Source organism: Schistocerca serialis, chromosome 2, assembly GCF_023864345.2.
Source record: "Schistocerca serialis cubense isolate TAMUIC-IGC-003099 chromosome 2, iqSchSeri2.2, whole genome shotgun sequence".
In the NCBI taxonomy this organism is placed as follows: Eukaryota; Metazoa; Arthropoda; class Insecta; order Orthoptera; family Acrididae; genus Schistocerca; species Schistocerca serialis.
This window is the reverse complement of record NC_064639.1, coordinates 49,118,765-49,132,321: the sequence shown is the minus strand read 5'-3', so window position 1 is coordinate 49,132,321 and position 13,557 is coordinate 49,118,765. Positions and strand designations below refer to the sequence as shown.

Here is a 13,557-nt window from a genome sequence, read left to right as displayed (position 1 = left end):
TGAAGAGGACCATGAAAAGATGTCCTTTTGCCACCATTGATGAGATAAAAACTGGATCACTGAAGTGAGTTCCAGAAGCACTTCCAAGATTGGGAAAAGTGCTTGTAGAAGTTCATTATGTCTGAGGGGGATTACTTTGAGGGGGCAAAGTTGATGTTGATGAATAAATAAAGATTCTTAAAAAGAAAAAAAATTCAGTTACTTTTTGGTCACACCTCATACCTTTCCTTGTCTTACTGCAGCCTTTGGCCTGTGATCTGGCTGTTGAGGACATCCGAGCCACTTTCCAGTACCTGGTGGAAGTTTGCCTCGCCCAGACCAGAGTTGATGGGGTCAGCCTTTCTGTAATCCACTTAAGTAGTTTTTTGGTTGGAGCTTACTGTGGTGGCTTTTAGGTTAGTGAAATTCATAAGAAGGCAGGAAATAAGCTTGCAAAAAGTCCAGGTAGGAAGCAGCATTTTCCAGAGATGGACTATTGCGGTAGCAGGAATCAATTGATGGAAATGCTTCCATTGCTGAAGATGTTTCACTGGGAGGTCTGAGTGGATAAACGGTTTAGCAGAGCTTCTGGCAGCTCATGAAATTTGAGGCCCACAGGAGTTCCTTCTGGAATGGAGTTGGTATGTTATGGATTTAACATTTTTGAACTCTTTAGTTAGTGATCATCAAATCCCTATATGAGAAACTCACAGGATTTCAAAAGCGTGTTCTTGTGTGCAGGTGTGGGATTCTGATTTGTTGTTTTTTGGTTTTATAGGGGAGTGTTGTTATGTGCCACCTGTCTGATTGTAGTTAGCTGGCGATTGTTTTGAATTGCAGAGACAGACTTGGCTAGCACTAATTGAAACCAACAGTTGCTTCTGTGACCACTTGATGTGTGGTGCTTTTATGTAACTTTTCATCTGTTGGCTTGGGACAGTTATCCTGCTTTTTGTGTGGGTATTATCCACAGAATTATTGGAAACCGGCTGGAGACAGTGTATTGATGGAAATGTAGGTTTCCAGTCCTGTGGTTGTGTACTGGAATCTTTCCAAATGCAGCTAGTTAGCTACAGGGCACTAATTACTGGATTAGGGATAGTGCAAAGGTGAACTGTCTCAAAGGTCAAAGAAAGGCTAGCAACCCTTATTTAGAGAGATATTAATAGTGAAGAAATGCACAAAATTAAACCAGAATATTCCCTAGTATGTCTTCAGAGCGATCACATAGTTTATCTTGTGTGCCACACTTCACTAAGAATGGGAATGCCAGGTACAGTACACATCACTAAGAGTGTGCCTTGATCTGGACACAGCCATAAGTAGGACTTTGTGTGATGCCATGACCTCTCCAAGGAGGAGATAAAAGAATGTTCCAAGAAAAAGATCCAGATCCAAATATTGAACAAGCCTGTTGGCTTCATGACAAGTATCAATTTTCTTTGCAGACAGGCCTCTAATCTCATGGAATGACACATAGACTACTGTTTTTCTATTATATATATCTGTGTTGTCATGTAGATAGTAAAACAGCAATAGAGTATGAACAAGAGCTAAGTAATAGAACTGAATAAGCAGCAGCTTTATAAAAGTAATGACATCCCATGTGCAGGTAGACAGTTAGTCTGTTTGACATTGATAGTATTTCCTAAAATAAATGGTCTGTTTTATTGAAATAAGATTCATTACAATACTTGGAATCATAAAAATTGATATTACATTGTGAATTATACATAGACGACAGCATCTTCCATTGGTTTCTCCAGTTGTTTGGAAATGTTTTCAACTGACATCAAAAGGAACTCTTGTGCTACACTGATGAGAACATGCCAGGTGCTGAATTATTCTGCATACATTGTTTTGTCCAATAGACTTCCTCCTTCACCCATCCCCACAAGAAGAAGTGCATAGTATAAGATCTGGTTCAGCGCTGGCTTCTCTTAAGGACAGTGGAGACCCAACTGACATAACAGGAAATGATAGTCAAACCATTTGCTTACACTGATTGTCAGATGTGGTGGGACAACATCTGGCATAAACATGACGTCACTGATATTGCCATACATGGGCACAATTGCCCCAGCCAAAATTTCCCAGAATGGAGAGGTACCAGCATGAGATCATAGTGTTCCAAATAAGGAACAGACCGATAAGTTGTTTTGGTGTCATACCACACATCACTGTCATCTTAGGGTGTGTCACATTTTCACAACGGTGGCATGTGGAGAATATTTTGCCCAGTAATGTGAATTAAGGTGGTTTACAAATCCTCCATATGAAATGCAAATTCATCATCCCAAATAAAATATGAAAACAATCAGGGAGAAACCTCTGGACTAGAATTTTCCATACTCCAGCCAACAGTAACAGTCTTATGCAGAAAGCCCTTGCAGTAATATGACTTCCTCAAATGAAATTCCAGGTTCATTTTAATGACATTTTGGATCATGTACTGCATTAGATCACTTGCAAGGGCTTCCTGGAGTATCAGTTTTTTTATTTTGTTCCATTTGAACATTTTACATGCTGGGCACCCATTTATCTGTGATATGGTTGCCTTGGGATGACCATTTCTTACACTATCAATCATGTACCCCATAGCCAACAGTTTTGTATGGCATCTCTTGGTGGTTCTTGCAAAGCAGTGTGGAGCTTGCATATAGTGTGCCACCATCCCTGTACCCCAGAATGTAACACTTCATTCTGACAGACCACCTGAGCCCACTCATGCACTGACAGGCTTCTAACCTAGACAGTCAATTTCTACCAATGCAAATAAAAAATATCATTGATTTTAAACAAACATAGTCATATTTAGTCACGTTTCTACATATTTAGAATAGGAACTTACTTCCACCATCCCCCTTCTGCCCCCCATAGTATTGCTATGTTACATTTAGGCTGAGTAAGCACAGATACTGTATAGTAGTTTAATAATATATAGTAATTATTAATGCAGCTTTGAACAGTTACAGCTTTTTGTTAATGTGTGCACTCATTTGGAAGCTTACTAACAGGGATTCTTCCTGTTCATCATTCAAGAATGGAACAGATTGTTTTATACTGATTTTACTTTTCTTAAAAATTTCCATGTTCTCAAATGGTTCACACAATACTGGATGAATTTTTCTTGATGAATTAAATGTAAGCACAGAGGTAATCATCTCAATAGAACTTATTATTTGCAGTACAAATTTCTAAAGTTCTGACAGTGAATCATGGCCAAAGTATCATTCTATATTTTTTAAAAATTTGGTAAAAATTAATAAACAATTTTACTGTATGTGTTGTATTGCTGTTATTTATCTTTTTCATGCTGATTGTTATAGAAGTTCTAGGATAATTTTTAATTTGTGTCAGCACTTCTCACATCTTCAGTCAAGTGAAGTGAGATGTAATTAAAATTGGTAAACACCTGATAGCCTAGTCTTGGAAGAAGAAAGGACAAAATTTGGATGCGAAGATAGTGGCAGTGCTTGAAGCTACAAGCAGGGTCACCAAGGCAAAGAGAAACTTGACCCAGAATCCAGTGTAATTGTTCTTGTGACTCTTTCTGCATTCTTCTATTTTCCTCCAATCATTTCCTCTCTTGTGACTGTAGTTGTGAGAGAGAACAGTCATGTGCCTTTCTACTTTGTACACTCTTCTGACAATATGTGAATATATTTTTCTGTGTCCATATTGTTAATGATTACAAGAGTTTTATTGGAGTTGTCATAGTATAACAAACACTTTTTACAAAAAATTGATTGTTTATTAAGTTTCAAAACAGCAGTTGCAACAAGGGAATTTTTTTTGTCATTTCTGATTTTCTGCTTGTATAAAGCACAATTGTGTAATTAGGAAAAATATTTTCAGGGAGGAATAAAGATATAAACCAATATTCAATCTGCTTGTAGCTATCTGCCAGTAATGTGCCAATTTTAAATGTAAACTTTTATAAATATTGTATGAACACTGGTCACCACTCGCAGCACAGAAGAACAGGAACATAAAGATATGATACTTCTTGTGCAGCTATTGCTTAGGTATGCATGCACATACAACTAAAATTATTTGCTGCAGACAGAAATTGATTAATGAGTTTCAGCATAGCACTTGTGTCATTATGTTCTTTTACCCTCCCTGAGTAATAATGCAATTTTTATTTGAGCAATTTTAACCTTCATCCTATTGCATATATTTCTTCTCCCTGTTATATCAGGATGAATAAGTATTGTCTGTGGTGAGATTTATCCATGAGGAATATTACCTTCAAACAATTAACAGTCTTATGTTTTCTTAACTTTCAGTTCCTGCAAAATTCTCCACACACTTTACAAATATTACAGTACCAAAAGGAAGCACTGCTTTTCTTAACTGCACAGTGGCTGCTGACAAACCAATATCCATTACCTGGTACCAAAATAATCGTGAACTTAAACCTAAACAAAATCCAAAAATAAATATTAAAGAAGATAATACAAGCAAAGGAATAACATCAACACTCATATTCAAACATGTTCGCAGAGAAGATACTTCATCCTTTATTTGTGTTGCCTCAAATAAATATGGGAAGGATCAATTAGAAATGAAGCTTATTGTCCAGGAAACTCCAGAACCACCTGCTAATGTTCATGTAAATAACTTCTCAAGCCGATCAGTCTCCCTCAGTTGGGAGGAGCCATATAATGGAAACAGCATCATTGGAGCTTACATAGTACAGTATAAGAACACAACAGGTAAGCCTTGATACTATTTCCTAATAAAATGTTTCACTCAGTTGTATTTGTTTATAAATATTAACGTATAACACTGTGTAATTCTAGCAGTGTGTACATCTGTTAGCAGTTCCTTGGCATCAGAATGTTGTCCAGGTTGTAGTTGGAGGAGATCAGCTGAATGTTACCATCAAAGATCTGAGACCTGCACATGGTTATCAGTTCCAAATCAGAGCAGAAAATTCTGTTGGTGTGTCCAATGCAAGTGAAACAGTAACAGTGACTACAATGGAAGAAATACCAGAGGCACCGCCGAGGGACATCAAGGTTAAAGTGAAAGATTCCAGAACACTTCTTGTGACGTGGAGGGTAAGGACTAAATTTTAAAACTCTGTATTCATTTAAAATGAGATCCAAAGATGAACAATATTTGTAACAGCAGAGAACCATCATCTTATCAGTCACAAAAGCAGGAAAAACTGGAGTGCGCTCACACTCACACAAATTCAAAATGCAGTTGAAAATCACCATACAGTATAACTGTCAAGTCACCAACAGGCACATAAACAGGACTGAAAACTTTGCTAGCTTTTCAATGGATCATTTTTCAAGCTACAGTACACCAGGAGTTTTCATCACCATATTTAAATAGATAATGAAATGCGCATGTGCTGAATAATAAAAGGGTGAATCACAAAAAAATTCTGTGTAGGAGATAGTCTAGAGGAAAGGAAATGATATAAACTGAGGTGACAAAAGTCATGGTATAATGATATGCACGTATGTGGATGGAGGTAGTATCATGTACACAAGGTATGAAAGGGCGGTGCATTGGCGAAGCTGTCTTTTGTACTTAAGTGATTCATGTGAAAAGGTTTCTGATGTGATTATGGCTACAGGACTGGAATTAACAAACTTTGAACGTGGAATGGTAGTTGGAGCTAGATGCATGTGACACTCCATTTCAGAAATCATAAGGGAATTCAATATTCTAAGATCCATAACGTCAAGAGTGTGCTGAGAATGCTAAATTTTAGGTATTACCCCACTACAGAGTTGTCAGTGCGGATAGACAAGGAACGCTGCATGAAATAACCCAGAAATCATTGTCAGATGTATGATGAATGTATCAGTTAGGTCAGTCCAGCAAAATCTGGGATTAATGGGCTATGGCAGCAGATGACAAATGCGAGTGCCTTTACTCATAGCATGACATCACCTGCAACACCTCTCTTGGGCTCAAGACAGTATTGGTTGAACCCTAGATGACTGGAAAATTGTGGCCTGTTTGAATGAGTCGCATTTTCAGTTGGTAAGAGCTGATGGTAGAGTTTGAGTATGGCACAGACCCCACAAAGCCATGGACCCAAGTGCAAGCTAGAGGTGGCTCAATCATTGTGTGGGCTGTATTTACATGATATGGACTGGTCCAACTGAACCAATGGCTGACTGGAAATGGTTATGTTCAGCTTCTAGGAGAGCATTTGCAGCCATTCATGTTCCCAAACAACAATGGAAAGCAACAGTTGTTCATGACTGGTTTTAAAACCATTCAGGACAATTTGAGTGAATGATTTGGCCACCCAGATAACATGACATGAATCTCATCAAACATTTATGTGACATAATCAAGAGGTCAATTTGTACACAAAATCCTGCACCTGCAACACTTTTGCAATCATGAACGGCTATAGAGGCAGCATGGCTCAGTATTCCTGGAGGGGTCTTCCAGCGACTTGTTGAGACCATGCCACATCAAATTCCTGCATTATGCCAGATAAAAGGAGGTCCAGCACGGTGAAAACAGTGAACGAAAATACAACACAAGTTGAGGCAAGGGACTGAATTGATGCCAAGAGTCTGGACAGAGCAAATGATCCCTTTACACCATATCTGGACTGTAGTTGCATTTTATGTAGAGAGATGCCTTGGGTAGTGAAACAAGTACCCATTTCCATACCCTAACTTTCAATAATCATATATAAAAGCTTTTTCTATAATAGTTTAAATCCATCCCTGGTGTCAGTAGGGATTATTGTATACTGATGCACATGTCTGAATAAAAAAGCTTCAGACTTTAAGTATAACACCAATAACACTGAAAAATTAAAAAATGGAACAATAGCCTTTAACCTGTTCCTTTGATAAATGTTTTGATTATATAGACTCCTGGTACTGACAATTCCTGTTAGGTAATACCCTTCGTAAAATAAGTCTCCACTTTCACATAACATAGATAATTAACTTCAGTACTTGAGATGATGCTCTACGCTTACTTCCCAACTACAATGACAAGAAAAAGAGAAAGAAAAAGACAGTGAGCATATGCTGGATGAAAGGAAAATTCCTTGCGTCCTACATTGTCTTCCTACTTCATACACTTTCCTTTCTCCAAAAGTTTAAGAAGCAAGAAATTTAACCCTGTGTGTGTGTGTGTGTGTGTGTGTGTGTGTGTGTGTGTGTGTGTGTGTGTGTGTGTAAGCAGTCACTTTTTTGTATGTCAGGTATTGTTAATATTTATCGAATGTGAATAAATGTTGAATTACCAAAGAGGAAGAGTGAGGGAGTTGTTACATACTATATCAAGTTGAAACACATAGTTGCATAGTAACAGCAGAATTATTTTGGAGACAGATCAAAATGAGATGAATCCAAATAAAAGTCATCACAACATAATAACATTTCACAAGAATATAATAAATCTATTAGATGAAAGTAACTGCTGCTCTATATACTAATAACTTATCTCTCGTGTTTTAATGGCTCAAATAGTTGTGTTAATTTAAATGCAAATCAACTATTACATCATAGTCCATGAGTCCAACAATGAAAAACTTTTTATTCACTGTGTGATTAAATTAAGATCAAAGTACAAACTTTCTTTATAAGAAAAATTCAAAGGGTGCCAGTGAAATATAAGCAGGTGCTATAACCACAAAGTCTTGGTGATAGATTTCATGTATTAAATGTTCTCAGTGTGCACAGGCCAATACCTCTGTTTCCATCATGATGTAAAATAAGAGATACATTCCAATGTACTCTGTGAGCTTCAAGTGCTCACATTAGCAGGATAATTGGTATTCATTTTTGGCCATTCGAAAACACCAAATTATGAACTTCTAGATGTTTGTTGGCATCATCAAATAAATGTTGATAGTACAACTGTGTCTTTATTAATGAAAATACTATGAGTTTGGTTACCAACTACTTCTCCCTAGGAATTAAACAATAGAAAAATCCAACATGAAATAACAACATTATTATAAAAAGAATAGTTTGTTACTCACCATATAGAGGAGACGTTGAGCTGCAGACAGGCAAAACAAAAAGACTGTTACGCAATTTGAACTTTCCTAATGGGAGAAGAAATCTGTGGGTGGTGGGGATAAGGAGTGGTGAGGGATAGCAGGGTGGGGGTGGGGGAAGGTGTAGTGCTGCTTGTGGGAGCATGCACGGACGTGGCGGTGACGGGATATGGCTGCTAGGTGCAGTGGAGAGCTTGAGGAGGGTGTGGGGAGGAGGGGTGGAAAAGGAGAGAAGTAGAGGAGGGGAGAAAAGCTGTAAAGACTTGGAATGGGAGCCTGGAAGAGGAGATAGGTGCATGAAGGACAGGGATTAGCAAAGGTTGAGACTGGGGGGGGGGGGGGGGGGGGGGGGGGGGTTCCACATGGGAACAGAGGACACATTGCAGGGAGAGATTCTGCCTGTGCATTTCAGAAAAGCTGATGTTGATAGGAAGGATCCAGATTGAGCAAGCTGTGAAGCAATCACTGAAATGAAGCACATTGTGTTGGGCAGCATGTTCTGCAACTTGTGGGACTAGTTAAAGACCTTCTCTCCTTCTCCTAGTCCCTAGAGTGGAAGCAGTTTCTCACCACCAACCCTACCAATCAGACTCAACCCAGAGCCAATGTTAAATCCTGCCTCACTCAGTCTACTCCACCAGTCAATCGTGATCCACCCCCACTGCCCCCAAACACCACCTGTTAACATTCAAGAATTTGTTAAGCTCAAACCTTGCCTCACCATCTTTCCCCTAATCCCTCAACATGGAACCTAACCTTTCATAATGCCACACCACCTAAAAACTGATCCTAACCTACTGCCTGCTGACAAAGGCTCCACCACTGTGGTTTTGAACCACAGGGATTAGCTGGTCTCTGCCAGCTGTCAGATTCATCCAGCTACAAACTCTTCCACGGTTATCACATTCCAGAAATCCTGCAGTCTCTCCTTATAACATTAGGCCTGTCCCAGAAATTTCCCCTGAGTCTCTCTCTCTCCTCACCCGTACCACTCCTCACACTCATACCTTCTACATGCCTCCTGAAGTCTATAAATCCAACCACCAAGGATGCTCCATTGTGCCTTGTTACTGGGGTCCAACTGAGAGAGTGTCTGCTTTTGTGTACCACCACCTCAGCCTACTGCCTGTAACATCCTTGCTATATAAAAGACACCAAGCATTTTCTCTTCCACAGTTCATGCTCCTTTATCACCATCACTGTTCAACCTATATCTATCTAATCTACCTGACACTTCATCCAGAAAATTCTGCTATGCCGATGACCTGGCTCTAGCTGTACAACACCAGGAAATGAAGACAACAGAAGAGATTCTAACCAATGAGCTGTCTTTATCAGATAATTACTTCAAAATCTGGAGACTCCATTCCAATGTGAGTAAAACAGAAGTGCGTTGCTTCCATTTAAATAATCAGCTGGCGAACATAAAACTGGAAGTAAGTTTCAGAGGTAGAATTCTTCGCCATAAATGGAACCCCAAATATCTTGTTGTCATCCTGGACCATACACTATGCTTCAAAGAACACCCTCTTAACTTTGCTCAGAAGTCAATGACTCGAAACAACATCCTCCATAACTATGTGGAACTACCTGGGGATCTTCAGTAAACACTCAGTGATCTTCAGCTCTGGGTTTGGTGTACTCAAGTGCTGAATATTGTGCACATTTTTGGATGAACAGTCATCATACAAGGCTTGTTGACACCCAGCTGAATACGACAATGCACATAATATCTGGTGCAATCAGATCTGCTCCAGTTTATTGGCTTCCACCATTAACCGGTGTAATGCCTCCTGATCTACGCAAGTGTACTGCCCTTATGAGGGAATTCCACAAGATCTCCAGGAATTCTAATCTACCCGTGCACAGCGCTCTGCCACTTTTAGATCATAAGAGACTTCAGTCATGCCACCCAACTCTGTGTGATGGTGCTGACATGGTTGCTAAGGATTTCAAACCCCTTGAAGAATGGAAAGGTCGGTGGGAAGCAGTGACAGATCTGTGCCTGCATAACAACTTCACAGATGCTAAACTTCCAAGCGGATTCGACCTACCACACAAGACATGGACTACTCTCAACAGGATCCGTACCGGCCATGGCTGATGCAGGGATGCTCTCTTTAAGTGTAAGAAGCTGCGTAATCCAGCCTGTGACTGCGGGGCCCCATACCAGACTGTTCACAACATTGTTAGTGAATGCAGGGTTCAAGCCTATCACAGTGTTGAAGAGGACTTCCTGCTAGCAACTCCAGATGCAGTGCACTGGATTGAAGGACTGGATATTCAGTTGTAAAGCCAAACTTAGGTTTCTTGTGTGTAAATATGTGCATACGTATATGTCATTCAATTTTATGATGTCTGTAGTGGCCATATTCTAAATAAAATATCACATGGAGGCCTGTTCGTTGCAATTGATGCCACTTCCCTCTATATCAGCATTTTCAAAACTGTGTTCCACAGAACTCTGGCATTCCACAGGAAGTGAGTAAGTGCTTCATCAAAAACTATTAACAACATTGTGAAATGACAATGGTATGAAAAGGGTAGATTACTACTCACCATATAGTGGAGACGTTGAGACCTGGATTTCCATTGTTTTACGAGTATTAACAACATGCTATTTTTTTGAAATTTTGAAGATACTAATTGTATTTCTTTAATTTCATTATGTTTTCTGTGCTATCAGTTATAATTTGAAATTGTTTATTAATCATCAAAATTCTCAAAGTTTTCGACCAAAGAAAAAGTACGGGAACCCCTGCTCTACACTAACATCCCTAATGCCCATGACCTTACTGCTATTGAACACCACCATTCCCAACACCCTATGGACTCCAAACCTACAACCTCCTTCCTTGTCACCATGAAAAGCTATATCCTCACCCATAATTACTTCACCTTTGAAGGCATCATCTACAAACAAATCTGTGGTACAGCAATGGGTAACTGCATGGTACGAACGTATGCCAATCTATTCATGAACAATCTAGAGGAATCCTTCCTAACCACCTGGAATCCCAAACCCCTCACCTGGTTCAGATCACTGATGACATCTTCATGATCAAGATTGAGGGTGTGAACACCCTATCCCCATTCCTCTATGTTGACCTCCTTCTCAAAGATGGCTATATCAGTATCTCCGTACACATCAGCAATACCTCCACTTCAAAAGCTGCCACACATTTCGTACCAAAAGTTCCTTCCATACAGTCACCTGGGGTTGTCACATCTGTAGTGATGAGCAGACCCTCTCCAAATATAGCAAGGGTCTCACCGTGGCCTTCATTGATCGAAATCACTCTCTCTGTCTTGTACAGAAACAGGTCTCTCATGCCGTCACTTTCCACATTCCCACTGTCTCAACACAAATCAGCAATCCCTTCATAACTAATACCACTCAGGATTGGAACAACTGAATCAGGTTCTCCACTAGGGTTTCAACTACTTCTCATCATGCTCAGAAGTGAGGAACATCCTGCCGACTATCCTTCCCACCAATGTCGCAGTGGTATCCCACCGCTCACTGAATCTGCACAATATCTTTGTTGATCCCTACGCCACCCTGCTCCCAACACCTTGCCTCATGGCTCGTATCACTGCAATAGATGTAGATGCCTGACCTGCATCATACATCCTCCACCATCATCTACTCCCATCTCGACACAGGCATCTTCTATTTCATTAGAGACAGGGCTGCCTGTAAAAGCAGTCACATGATGTACAAACTAAGTTGTAACCACTGTGCTGCTTTCTACATGGACATCATAACCAACAAGCTGTCTGCATGCATGAATGTCCAGAGACAAATTTTTGCCAAGAGACAGCTGGACCACCCAATAGGTGAACATGCCGCCCAACACAACATGTTCACTTCATTGACTGCTTCGGAGGCTGCTCCATCTGAATCGTTCCTGCCAACACCAACTTTTCCTGATTTGTGCAGGTGGGAACTTTTCCTGCAGTATATCCTACATTCCCAAAGCCTCACTGGCTGCAACCTTCACTGCTCAATACACTTCACCCACATGTCACCTTCCCTGCTCCCACTCCAGCACCTCACAGCCTTCTATTCTACCAATTCTAACAACCCTACCACAACAAAGATCAAAATTTAATAATGATTGTGGTGTTGCATGCTGCTAAGTATTGCATTTTCGGGCAACAACAAAGTTATTATGTGGCAGGTGTCATTAGAGCACAGTTAATAAAGTCATTTCATGTAATAAAGAATAAACTAGGCACTCGTCTTTTCATGTTTCCCATGCTGGTCTTGTTGTAAAATCATGGCTCAATCGTCAAAAATCTAGGTGGTGATGATTCCAAGCTCGGATGCAAAGAGGCCTAGGTTTTATTCTGCTACATTCAAAAGTTTTATAGAAGTGATTCACAAACCATTCTTGAAGATTAAACCTTTGAAAGTTAGCACAATGGTGATGTAAAAAATAATCAGCACTCCAAATTTAAGTTACACTTCTTTTTTATTGCTTTTGTTGCAGTATCATGTAACACAAAACATCACTTCACAATACAAAACATACTTGAAAACATCCTCACTGTTAAAGTTCACATTTTATAAGCTGACTACAATATGCATCTTTCCAACATGACGTCCAAGACTTGACCTTTCAGTCTCTAACTCTTTAACTAACTAATAATCGCTTACGTGCCCAAAAATCAGAGTTACAGGTATGTCAAAGATCATAGTGACAAAAGAAAGAATACACATAAGAATAATATCATTGCAACATAAACATATCGATGTATCAAAGTACCTCTACATTAACTAAATCAAATCTGAATGTTGTCTCAGAAGTATGTCAACTACTTTACAGAAACAAAGTAGAATATTACTGGTATCGAGAGGTTCAGGTGAGCTGCCGTAATGGTTATGTAATTCAAGTACCATTACCCAATGTACCAAGTAGTCTTTTTCCCTTCTTTACTTCTCTCCCATCCCCCCAAGCTGCCCACTGCACCTAGAAGCCCTACCCTGTTTCCATCATGTCTCTACATGCTCCCCCAAGCAGCAATACACCTTCCCCCACCATTATCCTGGTATCCCTCCCACTCCCTGCCCCAACCTACTCCTTACTCCCGCCACCCAAAGACTGCTACTCCCACCAGGTACAGTTACTGTACACGGTCCAGCCTCGGCCTCCAGAGACAATGGTCATGCATGTGTGAGTTGTGCTTATATAATTGTATGTGCATTTTCTACTTTAGAAGAAGGCTTTGTGGCTGAAAGCTCAAATGTATAGCAATCTTTTTTTGTGCCTGTCTGCAACTCAGTGTCTCCTCAATGTGGTGTGCTGCAATCTATCCTTTTCACAATATTCCCCATAGAAATTATCAGATTATTCTAACTCACATTTACTTCCACTTAATTTTTTAGTGGCAGATATTATGAAACGGCTTGTGGGGAGTATCAACCCTCAAATGCCACCTTTGCTCTTTGAGTGAACAAACTCTTTGGTTTAACTTCACTTTCATTTTAGTGCACTTTTCATGCATTTTCGCATACTGTGTATTCAATATTTGTAAATAAAATTGTGTTCAATAAGTTGGTGCTACTA

The 13,557-nt window shown here is 39.8% G+C and overlaps 1 protein-coding gene across 1 annotated transcript in view; it reads left to right on the top strand.

The window, feature by feature from the left end:
* The window catches only part of LOC126455442 (Down syndrome cell adhesion molecule-like protein Dscam2), a 259,474-nt gene that overhangs the window by 56,865 nt on the left and 189,052 nt on the right, over positions 1–13,557 (top strand). Inside the window, exons 4-5 of the mRNA XM_050091192.1 lie at positions 4,272–4,700; positions 4,788–5,048. Coding sequence (XP_049947149.1) covers positions 4,968–5,048 — 81 coding nt within the window. The 5' untranslated portion in view covers positions 4,272–4,700; positions 4,788–4,967. The remainder of the gene's footprint in view (positions 1–4,271; positions 4,701–4,787; positions 5,049–13,557) is intronic.